Source organism: Musca vetustissima, unplaced genomic scaffold (genome assembly GCF_032173495.1).
Source record: "Musca vetustissima isolate MV318-11 ecotype Yass unplaced genomic scaffold, APGP_CSIRO_Mvet_v1 utg107353, whole genome shotgun sequence".
In the NCBI taxonomy this organism is placed as follows: Eukaryota; Metazoa; Arthropoda; class Insecta; order Diptera; family Muscidae; genus Musca; species Musca vetustissima.
Window position 1 is genome coordinate 35,676 of NW_026883618.1, and position 13,878 is coordinate 49,553.

A 13,878-nucleotide genomic window follows, 5' to 3' on the forward strand; every position below is an offset into this window, starting at 1 on the left:
TCGTCCTTTTAAAAAGTATCAGAAGGCCACGAAAAAATATTCTTTAAAAATCCACTCCTTTTGAAGGGCTCGAAAAAATATTATTTAGAACTACACGCCTTAAGAAGGCCTCGAAAAAACAATTCTTTAAAAATCCACGCCTGTAGAAGGCCTTGAAAAAAATCCACGCCTATTTGTGGTCCTTGAAAAATATTCTTTAAAAAATCCACGCCTATTTGTGGTCCTTGAAAAATATTCTTTAAAAAATCCACGCATATTTGTGGTCCTTGAAAAATATTCTTTAAAAAATCCAAGCCTATTTGTGGTCCTTGAAAAAAATATTCTTTAAAAAATCCAAGCCTATTTGTGGTCCTTGAAAAAAATATTCTTTAAAAAATCCAAGCCTATTTGTGGTCCTTGAAAAAAATATTCTTTAAAAAATCCACGCCTGTTTGTGGTCCTTGAAAAAATATTCTTTAAAAAATCCACGCCTATTTGTGGTCCTTGAAAAAATATTCTTTAAAAAATCCACGCCTGTTTGTGGTCCTTGAAAAAAACATTCTTTAAAAAATCCACGCCTGTTTGTGGTCCTTGAAAAAATATTCTTTAAAAAATCCACGCCTATTTGTGGTCCTTGAAAAAATATTCTTTAAAAAATCCACGCCTATTTGTGGTCCTTGAAAAATATTTTAAAAAATCCACGCCTATTTGCGATCCTTGAAAAATATCCTTAAAAAAATCCACGGCTATTTGCGATCCTTGAAAAATATTCTTTAAAAAATCCACGCCTATTTGCGATCCTTGAAAAATATTCTTTAAAAAATCCACGCCTATTTGTGGTCCTTGAAAAATATTCTTTAAAAAATCCACGCCTATTTGTGGTCCTTGAAAAATATTCTTTAAAAAATCCACGCCTTTGGTGTCACTTGAAAAATATTCTCTAAAAATCCACGCCTATTCGTGGTCCTTGAAAAATATTCTTTAAAAAATCCACGCCTGTTTGTGGTCCTTGAAAAAATATTCTTTAAAAAATCCACGCCTGTTTGTGGTCCTTGAAAAAATATTCTTTAAAAAATCCACACCTTTGGTGGTCCTTTAAAATTAATTCCGCTAATCCTTGAATATATATTTTTCATAAAACATTTTATTTAAATATTTTTATTAGTACTTTTTCACAAGTGTTATTTTCAAACCTTCCTTAGGCATTAACACGGGCGTAGAGTGAAATTTAAATTCAATCTCCTTACGTGGCTGTGTTTCAATATTGAAATTTGCTAAGATTTTTACCAAAGCAGCTTTCACATTTATAATGCCCATTCGCTTAGCTGAAAAGAGAAGACACGCACATAGTATGAATTATTTAGACCATACTATACCAATTTTGGACCTACCAATACAATATCGTGGACCATCACCAAATGGCATGAAAGCAGTCATATTATTTCGATCCTTCTCCTCGGCATAACGTTCCGGTTTGTAATCCATGGGTTGGGGAAAATATTTTGCATCTCGACCAATACCCATAATGGGTATTATTATGGCTGTGCCCTTCTTTATGACAAAATCATTGTGGCTTAAACGATAGTCCTTCGTGCATTCACGATTCCAAATGGGTAGGCCGGGATATTTGCGAGTGGTTTCTAGAAGAAAAAAATTAAATATTATCTTTGTTTTTATTTTGTATTCATAGCTCCAACTTACCCATTATACACAGATCCAAATATGGCATCTCCTGTAAAATATCATAGGACAAATTATCCCATCGCTTGAGATTATTTCTTTCCAGACACCGGAGAACTTCGGCTTGGACACGTTGTAATATTTCTGGATACATAGCCAATTCGTAGAGGGTGTAGGCAATGGTCGAGGATGTTGTTTCAGAACCGGCAATATAGAAGAGAAATAGATTTGCAGTAATTGTATCAATTGACATGGTTTTTTGATTTTCAGCTACAGCATCGACCTGCCAGGTGGTCGTATCGTCATCCTCCCTAACTTCGCCGGAATTTCTTAGTTGTAATAAGAGTTGAAGGATATCTTTACGAGCGACACCGTGTTTTTCACGATATTCTATGGTACGTCTGACAATCTCCCTCAAGTCTGCTGTAATGGGATCCAGGGTACCAAATAGGGCCAAAAATTGGGCAATACTTAAATAAAATAATGAATAAAAATAAATAAATTAAAAATAAATATAAAGTATACAATCAGTGTGATGGACCTTGAAATAAAATTCTTCTGATAGTCCTTGAAAAAATATTCTTTATAAATATCCACGCCTTTAGTGGGTCTTGAAAAAATATTCTTTATAAATATCCACGCCTTTAGTGGCCCTTGAAAAAATATTCTTTATAAAAATCCACGCCTTTGGTGGCCCTTGAAAAAATATTCTTTATAAAAATCCACGCCTTTGGTGGCCCTTGAAAAAATATTCTTTATAAAAATCCACGCCTTTGGTGGCCCTTGAAAAAATATTCTTTATAAAAATCCACGCCTTTGGTGGCCCTTGAAAAAATATTCTTTTGGTGGCCCTTGAAAAAATATTCTTTATAAAAATCCACGCCTTTGGTGGCCCTTGAAAAAATATTCTTTATAAAAATCCACGCCATTGGTGGCCCTTGAAAAAATATTCTTTTGGTGGCCCTTGAAAAAAAAATTCTTTATAAAAATCCACGCCTTTGGTGGCCCTTGAAAAAATATTCTTTATAAAAATCCACGCCTTTGGTGGTCCTTGAAAAAATATTCTTTATAAAAATCCACGCCTTTGGTGGCCCTTGAAAAAATATTCTTTTAAAAATCCACGCCTTTGTTGGGCCCCTGAAAAAATGTTGTTTAACAAATCTACGCCTTTGGTGGTCCTTAAAAAAATATTCTTTTAAAAATCCACGCCTTTGGTGGTCCTTTGAAAAAATATTCTTTTAAAAATCCACGCCTTTGGTGGTCCTTGAAAAAATATTCTTTTAAAAATCCACGCCTTTGGTGGTCCTTGAAAAAATATTCTTTATAAAAATCCACGCCTTTGGTGGCCCTTGAAAAAATATTCTTTATAAAAATCCACGCCTTTGGTGGCCCTTGAAAAAATATTCTTTATAAAAATCCACGCCTTTGGTGGCCCTTGAAAAAATATTCTTTATAAAAATCCACGCCTTTGGTGGCCCTTGAAAAAATATTCTTTTGGTGGCCCTTGAAAAAATATTCTTTATAAAAATCCACGCCTTTGGTGGCCCTTGAAAAAATATTCTTTATAAAAATCCACGCCTTTGGTGGCCCTTGAAAAAATATTCTTTTGGTGGCCCTTGAAAAAATATTCTTTATAAAAATCCACGCCTTTGGTGGCCCTTGAAAAAATATTCTTTATAAAAATCCACGCCATTGGTGGCCCTTGAAAAAATATTCTTTTGGTGGCCCTTGAAAAAAAAATTCTTTATAAAAATCCACGCCTTTGGTGGCCCTTGAAAAAATATTCTTTATAAAAATCCACGCCTTTGGTGGTCCTTGAAAAAATATTCTTTATAAAAATCCACGCCTTTGGTGGCCCTTGAAAAAATATTCTTTTAAAAATCCACGCCTTTGTTGGGCCCCTGAAAAAATGTTGTTTAACAAATCTACGCCTTTGGTGGTCCTTAAAAAAATATTCTTTTAAAAATCCACGCCTTTGGTGGTCCTTTGAAAAAATATTCTTTTAAAAATCCACGCCTTTGGTGGTCCTTGAAAAAATATTCTTTTAAAAATCCACGCCTTTGGTGGTCCTTGAAAAAATATTCTTTTAAAAATCCACGCCTTTGGTGGTCCTTGAAAAAATATTCTTTTAAAAATCCACGCCTTTGGTGGTCCTTGAAAAAATATTCTTTTAAAAATCCACGCCTTTGGTGGTCCTTGAAAAAATATTCTTTTAAAAATCCACGTCTTTGGTGGTCCTTGAAAAAATATTCTTTTAAAAATCCACGCCTTTGGTGGTCCTTGAAAAAATATTCTTTTAAAAATCCACGCATTTGTTGGTCCTTGAAAAAATATTCTTTTAAAAATCCACGCCTTTGGTGGTCCTTGAAAAAATATTCTTTTAAAAAACCACGCCTTTGGTGGTCTTTGAAAAAATATTCTTTAAAAAATCCACGCCTTTGGTGGGCTTTGAAAAAATATTCTTTAAAAAATCCGCGCCCGCGGTAGACCCTTAAAAATATTCTTTAAAAATCCACGCCTACTGTGTTCGATGCACCTGTAAAATAATCTTTATTTTGTTTATATTTTACCTATAAAACACTGTGCTTGGGTTGTATCGGTCAAACATTAGATAAGACAAATTTCACAATTACAGCAGTTATGAAGTTATAAAATGGGTATACAAAAATCTGATATTCAGTTTCTTATCTACCACACACATAGGGGGTCAAAGCATTCTGCAAACATTTAATACAAATGTTGATAAGAAATCTCCAATAAAAAATATTTGTATTTGAACAGTAGCAAAACAGTAGCCGATTGACGAAGTGAAGAGGCGGCCAACTTTTAATTGTTTCGAAATTTGAAGAAGAAAAATAAATATGTTTTTCTATTTGACATTAGCGCTGCTAATATTTCTCTACACATTCGTAAAACGTCACTACCAACAATGGCAACGTCAGGGTATAGCAGCCGCAGAGTCTGTTATACCCTTTGGCTCCCTCAAAGCGGTATTTCGTAAAGAAAAAACTATGGGCTTGGCCATAACCGATATTTATGTGAGATTTTCGGAAAGTGTTGTCGGCATCATGCTGGCCTTTAAGCCAGCCATTCTCATAAGGGATGCTGAAATGGCCCGCCAAATATTAACCAAGGATTTTGATTACTTTCATGATCGTGGAGTTTATGTGAATGAGAAAAGAGATCCGCTGTCTGCAAATTTATTTAGCCTTAAAGGACATTCATGGCGTAGCATGAGAACAAAATTGTCGCCCTCATTTTCAAGTGGCAAATTAAAGGCCATGTTCGGAACAGTCGATGAAGTTGGTAATCATATGGTGGAATATATTTTGGGGCAGTTTGAAGGTGATCAACGAAAAGTGCTGGTGGATATTAAGGATATTACAACAACGTAAGAGATTTCGAAACCAACAAAAATTGCTGTATTAATTTAATGTATTTTTGTTTTCCAGCTATGCCATTGACATCATCGGTTCGGTAATCTTTGGTTTGGATATTAACAGTTTTGAAAATCCTCACAATGAATTTCGGCAGATTAGTGATCGGATTTTTAAAACCAATCAGACTCACATATTGCATCGCATTCGAGCCATCATGAGCTTTATGTGTCCACCGTAAGTAGAGCCATAATTTTTAATGTTTTTTAAGGACCACCAAGATGTGGATTTTTTAAATAAATATTTCCTCAAGGATGACCAAAGGCGTGGATTTTTTAAAGAATATTTTTGAAAGGACCACCAAAGTCCTCGATTTTTTAAAGAAAATTTCTTCAATAATATTTTTTCAAGGACCACAAACAGGCGTGGATTTTTTAAAGAATATTTTTTCAAGGACCACAAACAGGCGTGGATTTTTTAAAGAATATTTTTTCAAGGACCACAAACAGGCGTGGATTTTTTAAAGGATATTTTTTCAAGGACCACAAACAGGCGTGGATTTTTTAAAGAATATTTTTTCAAGGACCACAAACAGGCGTGGATTTTTTAAAGAATATTTTTTCAAGGACCACAAACAGGCGTGGATTTTTTAAAGAATATTTTTTCAAGGACCACAAACAGGCGTGGATTTTTTAAAGAATATTTTTTCAAGGACCACAAACAGGCGTGGATTTTTTAAAGAATATTTTTTCAAGGACCACAAACAGGCGTGGATTTTTTAAAGAATATTTTTTCAAGGACCACAAACAGGCGTGGATTTTTTAAAGAATATTTTTGCAAGGGCCACCAAGGGCGTGGATTTTTTAAAGAAAATTTTTTCAAGGGCCACCAAAGGCGTTAATTTTTTAAAGAAAATTTTTTCAAGGGCCACCAAAGGCGTTAATTTTTTAAAGATTTTTTTTTTGCAAGGACCACCAAGGGCGTGGATTTTTTAAAGAATATTTTTTCAAGGACCACCAAAGCCTTTAATTTTTTAAAGAATATTTTTTCAAGGACCACCAAAGGCGAGGATTTTTTAAAGAATATTTTTGCAAGGACCACCAAGGGCGTGGATTTTTATAAAGAATATTTTTTCAAGGGCCACCAAAGGCGTGGATTTTTATAAAGAATATTTTTTCAAGGGCCACCAAGGGCGTGGATTTTTTAAAGAATATTTTTTCAAGGGCCACCAAGGGCGTGGATTTTTTAAAGAATATTTTTTCAAGGGCCACCAAAGGCGTGGATTTTTATAAAGAATATTTTTTCAAGGGCCACCAAAAGAATATTTTTTCAAGGGCCACCAAAGGCGTGGATTTTTATAAAGAATATTTTTTCAAGGGCCACCAAAGGCGTGGATTTTTATAAAGAATATTTTTTCAAGGGCCACCAAAGGCGTGGATTTTTATAAAGAATATTTTTTCAAGGGCCACCAAAGGCGTGGATTCTTATAAAGAATATTTTTTCAAGGGCCACCAAAGGCGTGGATTTTTATAAAGAATATTTTTTCAAGGGCCACCAAAGGCGTGGATTTTTATAAAGAATATTTTTTCAAGGGCCACCAAAGGCGTGGATTTTTATAAAGAATATTTTTTCAAGGGCCACCAAAGGCGTGGATTTTTATAAAGAATATTTTTTCAAGGACCACCAAAGGCGTGGATTTTTATAAAGAATATTTTTTCAAGGGCCACCAAAGGCGTGGATTTTTATAAAGAATTTTTTTTTCAAGGGCCACCAAAGGCGTGGATTTTTATAAAGAATATTTTTTCAAGGGCCACCAAAGGCGTGGATTTTTATAAAGAATTTTTTTTTCAAGGGCCACCAAAAGAATATTTTTTCAAGGGCCACCAATGGCGTGGATTTTTATAAAGAATATTTTTTCAAGGGCCACCAAAGGCGTGGATTTTTATAAAGAATATTTTTTCAAGGGCCATTTAAAAGATAATTTTTTCAAGGACCACCAAAGGCGTGGATTTTTAAAAGAATATTTTTTCAAGGACCACCAAAGGCGTGGATTTTTAAAAGAATATTTTTTCAAGGACCTCCAAAGGCGTGGATTTTTAAAAGAATATTTTTTCAAGGACCACCAAAGGCGTGGATTTTTAAAAGAATATTTTTTCAAGGACCACCAAAGGCGTGGATTTTTAAAAGAATATTTTTTCAAGGACCACCAAAGGCGTGGATTTTTAAAAGAATATTTTTTCAAGGACCACCAAAGGCGTGGATTTTTAAAACAATGGATTTTTAAAAGAATATTTTTTCAAGGACCACCAAAGGCGTGGATTTTTAAAAGAATATTTTTTCAAGGACCACCAAAGGCGTGGATTTTTAAAACAATGGATTTTTAAAAGAATATTTTTTCAAGGACCACCAAAGGCGTGGATTTTTAAAAGAATATTTTTTCAAGGACCACCAAAGGCGTGGATTTTTAAAAGAATATTTTTTCAAGGACCACCAAAGGCGTGGATTTTTAAAAGAATATTTTTTCAAGGACCACCAAAGGCGTGGATTTGTTAAACAACATTTTTTCAGGGGCCCAACAAAGGCGTGGATTTTTAAAAGAATGTTTTTTCAAGGACCACCAAAGGCGTGGATTTGTTAAACAACATTTTTTCAGGGGCCCAACAAAGGCGTGGATTTGTTAAACAACATTTTTTCAGGGGCCCAACAAAGGCGTGGATTTTTAAAAGAATATTTTTTCAAGGACCACCAAAGGCGTGGATTTTTAAAAGAATATTTTTTCAAAGGACCACCAAAGGCGTGGATTTTTAAAAGAATATTTTTTCAAAGGACCACCAAAGGCGTGGATTTTTAAAAGAATATTTTTTTAAGGACCACCAAAGGCGTAGATTTGTTAAACAACATTTTTTCAGGGGCCCAACAAAGGCATGGATTTTTAAAAGAATATTTTTTCAAGGACCACCAAAGGCGTGGATTTTTTAAAGAATATTTTTTCAAGGACCACCAAAGGCGTGGATTTTTTAAAGAATATTTTTTCAAGGACCACCAAAGGCGTGGATTTTTAAAAGAATATTTTTTCAAGGACCAACAAAGGCGTGGATTTTTAAAAGAATATTTTTTCAAGGACCACCAAAGGCGTGGATTTTTAAAAGAATATTTTTTCAAGGACCACCAAAGGCGTGGATTTTTAAAAGAATATTTTTTCAAGGACCACCAAAGGCGTGGATTTTTAAAAGAATATTTTTTCAAGGACCACCAAAGGCGTGGATTTTTAAAAGAATATTTTTTTCAAAGGACCACCAAAGGCGTGGATTTTTAAAAGAATATTTTTTTTAAGGACCACCAAAGGCGTGGATTTTTAAAAGAATATTTGTTTCAAAGGACCACCAAAGGCGTGGATTTTTAAAGATTATTTTTTCAAGGACCACCAAAGGCGTGGATTTTTAAAAGAATATTTTTTTCAAAGGACCACCAAAGGCGTGGATTTTTAAAAGAATATTTTTTTAAGGACCACCAAAGGCGTGGATTTTTAAAAGAATATTTTTTTCAAAGGACCACCAAAGGCGTGGATTTTTAAAAGAATATTTTTTTCAAAGGACCACCAAAGGCGTGGATTTTTAAAAGAATATTTTTTTAAGGACCACCAAAGGCGTGGATTTTTAAAAGAATATTTTTTTAAGGACCACCAAAGGCGTGGATTTGTTAAACAACATTTTTTCAGGGGCCCAACAAAGGCGTGGATTTTTAAAAGAATATTTTTTCAAGGACCACCAAAGGCGTGGATTTTTAAAAGAATATTTTTTCAAGGACCACCAAAGGCGTGGATTTTTAAAAGAATATTTTTTCAAGGACCACCAAAGGCGTGGATTTTTTTCAAGGATATTTTTTCAAGGACCACCAAAGGCGTGGATTTTTTTCAAGGATATTTTTTCAAGGACCACCAAAGGCGTGGATTTTTAAAAGAATATTTTTCAAAGGACTGTCAGAGGATGAAGCGTGGATTTTTAAAAGAATATTTTTCAAAGGACTATCACAGGATGAAGCGTGGATTTTTAAAAGAATATTTTTCAAAGGACTATCACAGGATGAAGCGTGGATTTTTAAAAGAATATTTTTCAAAGGACTATCACAGGATGAAGCGTGGATTTTTAAAAGAATATTTTTCAAAGGACTATCACAGGATGAAGCGTGGATTTTTAAAAGAATATTTTTCAAAGGACTATCACAGGATGAAGCGTGGATTTTTAAAAGAATATTTTTCAAAGGACTATCACAGGATGAAGCGTGGATTTTTAAAAGAATATTTTTCAAAGGACTATCACAGGATGAAGCGTGGATTTTTAAAAGAATATTTTTCAAAGGACTATCACAGGATGAAGCGTGGATTTTTAAAAGAATATTTTTCAAAGGACTATCACAGGATGAAGCGTGGATTTTTAAAAGAATATTTTTCAAAGGACTATCACAGGATGAAGCGTGGATTTTTAAAAGAATATTTTTCAAAGGACTATCACAGGATGAAGCGTGGATTTTTAAAAGAATATTTTTCAAAGGACTATCACAGGATGAAGCGTGGATTTTTAAAAGAATATTTTTCAAAGGACTATCACAGGATGAAGCGTGGATTTTTAAAAGAATATTTTTCAAAGGACTATCACAGGATGAAGCGTGGATTTTTAAAAGAATATTTTTCAAAGGACTATCACAGGATGAAGCGTGGATTTTTAAAAGAATATTTTTCAAAGGACTATCACAGGATGAAGCGTGGATTTTTAAAAGAATATTTTTCAAAGGACTATCACAGGATGAAGCGTGGATTTTTAAAAGAATATTTTTCAAAGGACTATCACAGGATGAAGCGTGGATTTTTAAAAGAATATTTTTCAAAGGACTATCACAGGATGAAGCGTGGATTTTTAAAAGAATATTTTTCAAAGGACTATCACAGGATGAAGCGTGGATTTTTAAAAGAATATTTTTCAAAGGACTATCACAGGATGAAGCGTGGATTTTTAAAAGAATATTTTTCAAAGGACTATCACAGGATGAAGCGTGGATTTTTAAAAGAATATTTTTCAAAGGACTATCACAGGATGAAGCGTGGATTTTTAAAAGAATATTTTTCAAAGGACTATCACAGGATGAAGCGTGGATTTTTAAAAGAATATTTTTCAAAGGACTATCACAGGATGAAGCGTGGATTTTTAAAAGAATATTTTTCAAAGGACTATCAGAAGCGGATTTCAGTTCAAGACATTATAGCGGATTTCTATTACCTCCAACACTTCATTGATCTATTGCCTGATCTATTCTATTGTCAAGTGGTCATATCAAGAAAAGAAAACAGAACCACATTGAAAAAAACCTGATACTACGGGTTTTTCCAATTTTTGGTATCTAGTTTCTGGTTGGTTTTTATTGTTAACTGGATCTATTCCATCTTCATCTGAAACAAATTTTCGCTGACCGAATAGCCACTACAAATGATGTATAAAAGGCGAATGTGCTCTTAGTTGACATTGAGCTGCGGTGGATCATTAAACAAATACTGCCTTTAAAGAAGAAAGTCGATGAACAGAATAGTTGCGGACGCCAGGCCTAGACCATCGAAAACATACAAAGCATAACACACCATCCCAACTAAGTTAAGAAAATTCAAATAGGCAGCAATGTCAAGTGGATCTGCAGCCTGTGCCAAATGGAAAGTGAAAATGCATTGCATATGGTGCATTTTGATGGTGTGGCATGTAAGTGCAAATAACGTTCGGGACCATCTATCTGAGTATTACTAGTTTTATGTTTTGCCTTTAGCTTTTCATAACACAAATAATAGCCTCCACCGATCCTCCCGTGGAAGATATACGTTTAAAGAAATTCCTCACTGATGTGGAACAACTATTTACGAATGCCGATGATGAAGCTCTACGTCAAAGCGTTGCCATGTATTCACTTTATAAATGGTTTTATATGACACCTATATTAAAGGAGGTCGCAAACCCTCTTATGAACAACTATATAGAAATGGTTGGTCCGGTATTGCTAAGTAAAAATTCCACCTATTGTGAGAAACACGATTTGTTGCGGCTCTTTCGCATTAATCAAGGGAAATTGGAAAAATTACGTCAGAAATATACTCCAGATAGCCAAAAATTGCCAACGGGCACATTGTCCGAGCAATTCTATATGGAAAGACGACCGATGACGGTTCTTGATAGAGTTTATTTGCGACTTATGGAAAGATTTCAAAAAGCCACTGATAAACTTTTGGAGTCTCTGCCAGCAGAAGTTGCCGCTCAGCATCCACAAATGATGGAATTGTTGGATGAAATTTCCAAGGGGAAAACTCTATCCGAAAAGGATAAATTCTATGATGAATTCAAGGAAATGTTTTTAAACAAAAATGGGAATGATTTTTCGACTTCAAACAAAAACATGCACAAGTGTCCACTATATACATAAAAAAATTAAAAAATAAAAACATATTATACACACAATATATTTGATTGATTTAATATCGATGTACAGGATTCATATATTCATCTGAATAAGAAATTCTATAGAAAATCTACAATTCAGCCTGGCTGAATAAGAGTTTCTATAGAAAATCTGCAATTCAGCCTGGCTGAATAAGAGTTTCTATAGAAAATCTGCAATTCAGCCTGATAGTCCTTTTAAAATATTCTTTTAAAAATCCACGCTTCATCCTGTGATAGTCCTTTGAAAAAATATTCTTTTAAAAATCCACGCTTCATCCTGTGATAGTCCTTTGAAAAAATATTCTTTTAAAAATCAACGCTTCATCCTGTGATAGTCCTTTGAAAAAATATTCTTTTAAAAATCCACGCTTCATCCTGTGATAGTCCTTTGAAAAAATATTCTTTTAAAAATCCACGCTTCATCCTGTGATAGTCCTTTGAAAAAATATTCTTTTAAAAATCCACGCTTCATCCTGTGATAGTCCTTTGAAAAAATATTCTTTTAAAACTCCACGCCTCTATAGGTCCTTTGAAAAAATATTCTTTTAAAAATCCACGCTTCATCCTGTGATAGTCCTTTGAAATAATATTCTTTTAAAATTTCACGCTTTTGATAGAAACTCAGGCTGAATTGCAGCTTTTCTATAGAAACTCTTATTCAGCAAGGCTGCATTGCAGATTTTCTATAGAAGCTCTTATTCAGCCAGGCTGAATTGCAGATTTTCTATAGAAGCTCTTATTCAGCCAGGCTGAATTGCAGATTCTCTATAGAAACTCTTATTCAGCCAGGCAGAATTGCAGATTTCCTATAGAAAATCTTATTCAGCCAGGCTGAATTGCGGATTTTCTATAGAAAATCTTATTCAGCCAGGCGTAATTGCGGATTTTCTATAGAAAATCTTATTCAGCCAGGCTGAATTGCGGATTTTCTATAGAAAATCTTATTCAGCCATTGCGGATTTTCTATAGAAAATCTTATTCAGCCAGGCTGAATTGCGGATTTTCTATAGAAAATCTTATTCAGCCAGGCTGAATTGCAGATTTTCCATAGAAATTCTTATTCAGGTAGGCTGAATTGCAGATTTTCTATAGAAAATCTTATTCAGCCAGGCTGAATTGCAGATTTTCTATAGAAAATCTTATTCAGCCAGGCTGAATTGCAGATTTTCTATAGAAAATCTTATTCAGCCAGGCTGAATTGCAGATTTTCTATAGAAAATCTTATTCAGCCAGGCTGAATTGCAGATTTTCTATAGAAAATCTCATTCAGCCAGGCTGAATTGCAGATTTTCTATAGAAACTCTTATTCAGCAAGGCTGCATTGCAGATTTTCTATAGAAGCTCTTATTCAGCCAGGCTGAATTGCAGATTTTCTATAGAAGCTCTTATTCAGCCAGGCTGAATTGCAGATTTTCTATAGAAGCTCTTATTCAGCCAGGCTGAATTGCAGATTTTCTATAGAAAATCTTATTCAGCCAGGCTGAATTGCGGATTTTCTATAGAAAATCCGCAATTCAGCCTGGCTGAATAAGAAAATCTTATTCAGCCAGGCTGAATTGCAGATTTTCTATAGAAACTCTTATTCAGCCAGGCTGAATTGCAGATTTTCTATAGAAAATCTTATTCAGCCAGGCTGAATTGAAGATTTTCTATAGAAAATCTTATTCAGCCAGGCTGAATTGAAGATTTTCTATATTCTTATTCTCTCTTATTCAGCCAGGCTGAATTGAAGATTTTCTATAGAAAATCTTATTCAGCCAGGCTGAATTGCAGATTTTCTATAGAAGCTCTTATTCAGCCAGGCTGAATTGCAGATTTTCTATAGAAAATCTTATTCAGCCAGGCTGAATTGCGGATTTTCTATAGAAAATCTTATTCAGCCAGGCTGAATAAGAAAATCTTATTCAGCCAGGCTGAATTGCAGATTTTCTATAGAAACTCTTATTCAGCCAGGCTGAATTGCAGATTTTCTATAGAAAATCTTATTCAGCCAGGCTGAATTGCAGATTTTCTATAGAAAATCTTATTCAGCCAGGCTGAATTGCAGATTTTCTATAGAAAATCTTATTCAGCCAGGCTGAATTGCAGATTTTCTATAGAAAATCTTATTCAGCCAGGCTGAATTGCAGATTTTCTATAGAAAATCTTATTCAGCCAGGCTGAATTGCAGATTTTCTATAGAAAATCTTATTCAGCCAGGCTGAATTGCAGATTTTCCATAGAAATTCTTATTCAGGTAGGCTGAATTGCAGATTTACTATAGAAAATCTTATTCAGCCAGGCTGAATAATTGATCTATGTCGGTTAGGAATTTTTTTAAGCGTACATCTTCCACGGGAGGATCTGTGGTGGCTATTATTGGAGTTATG

General features: G+C 34.1%; 2 protein-coding genes across 2 annotated transcripts; one reads left to right on the forward strand and one right to left on the reverse strand.

Moving 5' to 3' along the window:
* Window positions 1-1,140: 1,140 nt before the first annotated feature.
* LOC133330528 (cytochrome P450 6d1-like) lies at window positions 1,141-4,267 on the reverse strand. The gene is made up of 4 exons (XM_061538965.1): window positions 4,230-4,267; window positions 1,681-2,129; window positions 1,371-1,619; window positions 1,141-1,304 (listed from the first exon to the last, which is right to left on the reverse strand). The coding sequence occupies exons 1-4, from the start codon at window positions 4,265-4,267 to the stop codon at window positions 1,141-1,143; spliced, it is 900 nt and encodes a 299-aa protein (XP_061394949.1).
* A 253-nt stretch (window positions 4,268-4,520) lies between these two features.
* On the forward strand, window positions 4,521-5,277 carry LOC133330527 (cytochrome P450 6d3-like). Its single transcript, XM_061538964.1, has 2 exons — window positions 4,521-5,050; window positions 5,112-5,277. The coding sequence occupies exons 1-2, from the start codon at window positions 4,521-4,523 to the stop codon at window positions 5,275-5,277; spliced, it is 696 nt and encodes a 231-aa protein (XP_061394948.1).
* The last annotated feature ends 8,601 nt before the right edge of the window (window positions 5,278-13,878 follow it).

Bases quoted from the DNA above. Each gene is read 5' to 3' on its own strand.
- LOC133330527 (XM_061538964.1), top strand. From the start codon at position 4,521: ATGTTTTTCTATTTGACATTAGCGCTGCTAATATTTCTCTACACATTC. The intron at 5,051-5,111 runs GTAAGAGATTTC...TTTGTTTTCCAG, and splicing joins ATTAAGGATATTACAACAAC to CTATGCCATTGACATCATCG.
- LOC133330528 (XM_061538965.1), bottom strand. From the start codon at position 4,267: ATGTTTGACCGATACAACCCAAGCACAGTGTTTTATAG. The intron at 2,130-4,229 runs GTAAAATATAAA...ATTTTATTTAAG, and splicing joins CCAAGCACAGTGTTTTATAG to TATTGCCCAATTTTTGGCCC. The intron at 1,305-1,370 runs GTAGGTCCAAAA...TTCTCTTTTCAG, and splicing joins TGGTCCACGATATTGTATTG to CTAAGCGAATGGGCATTATA.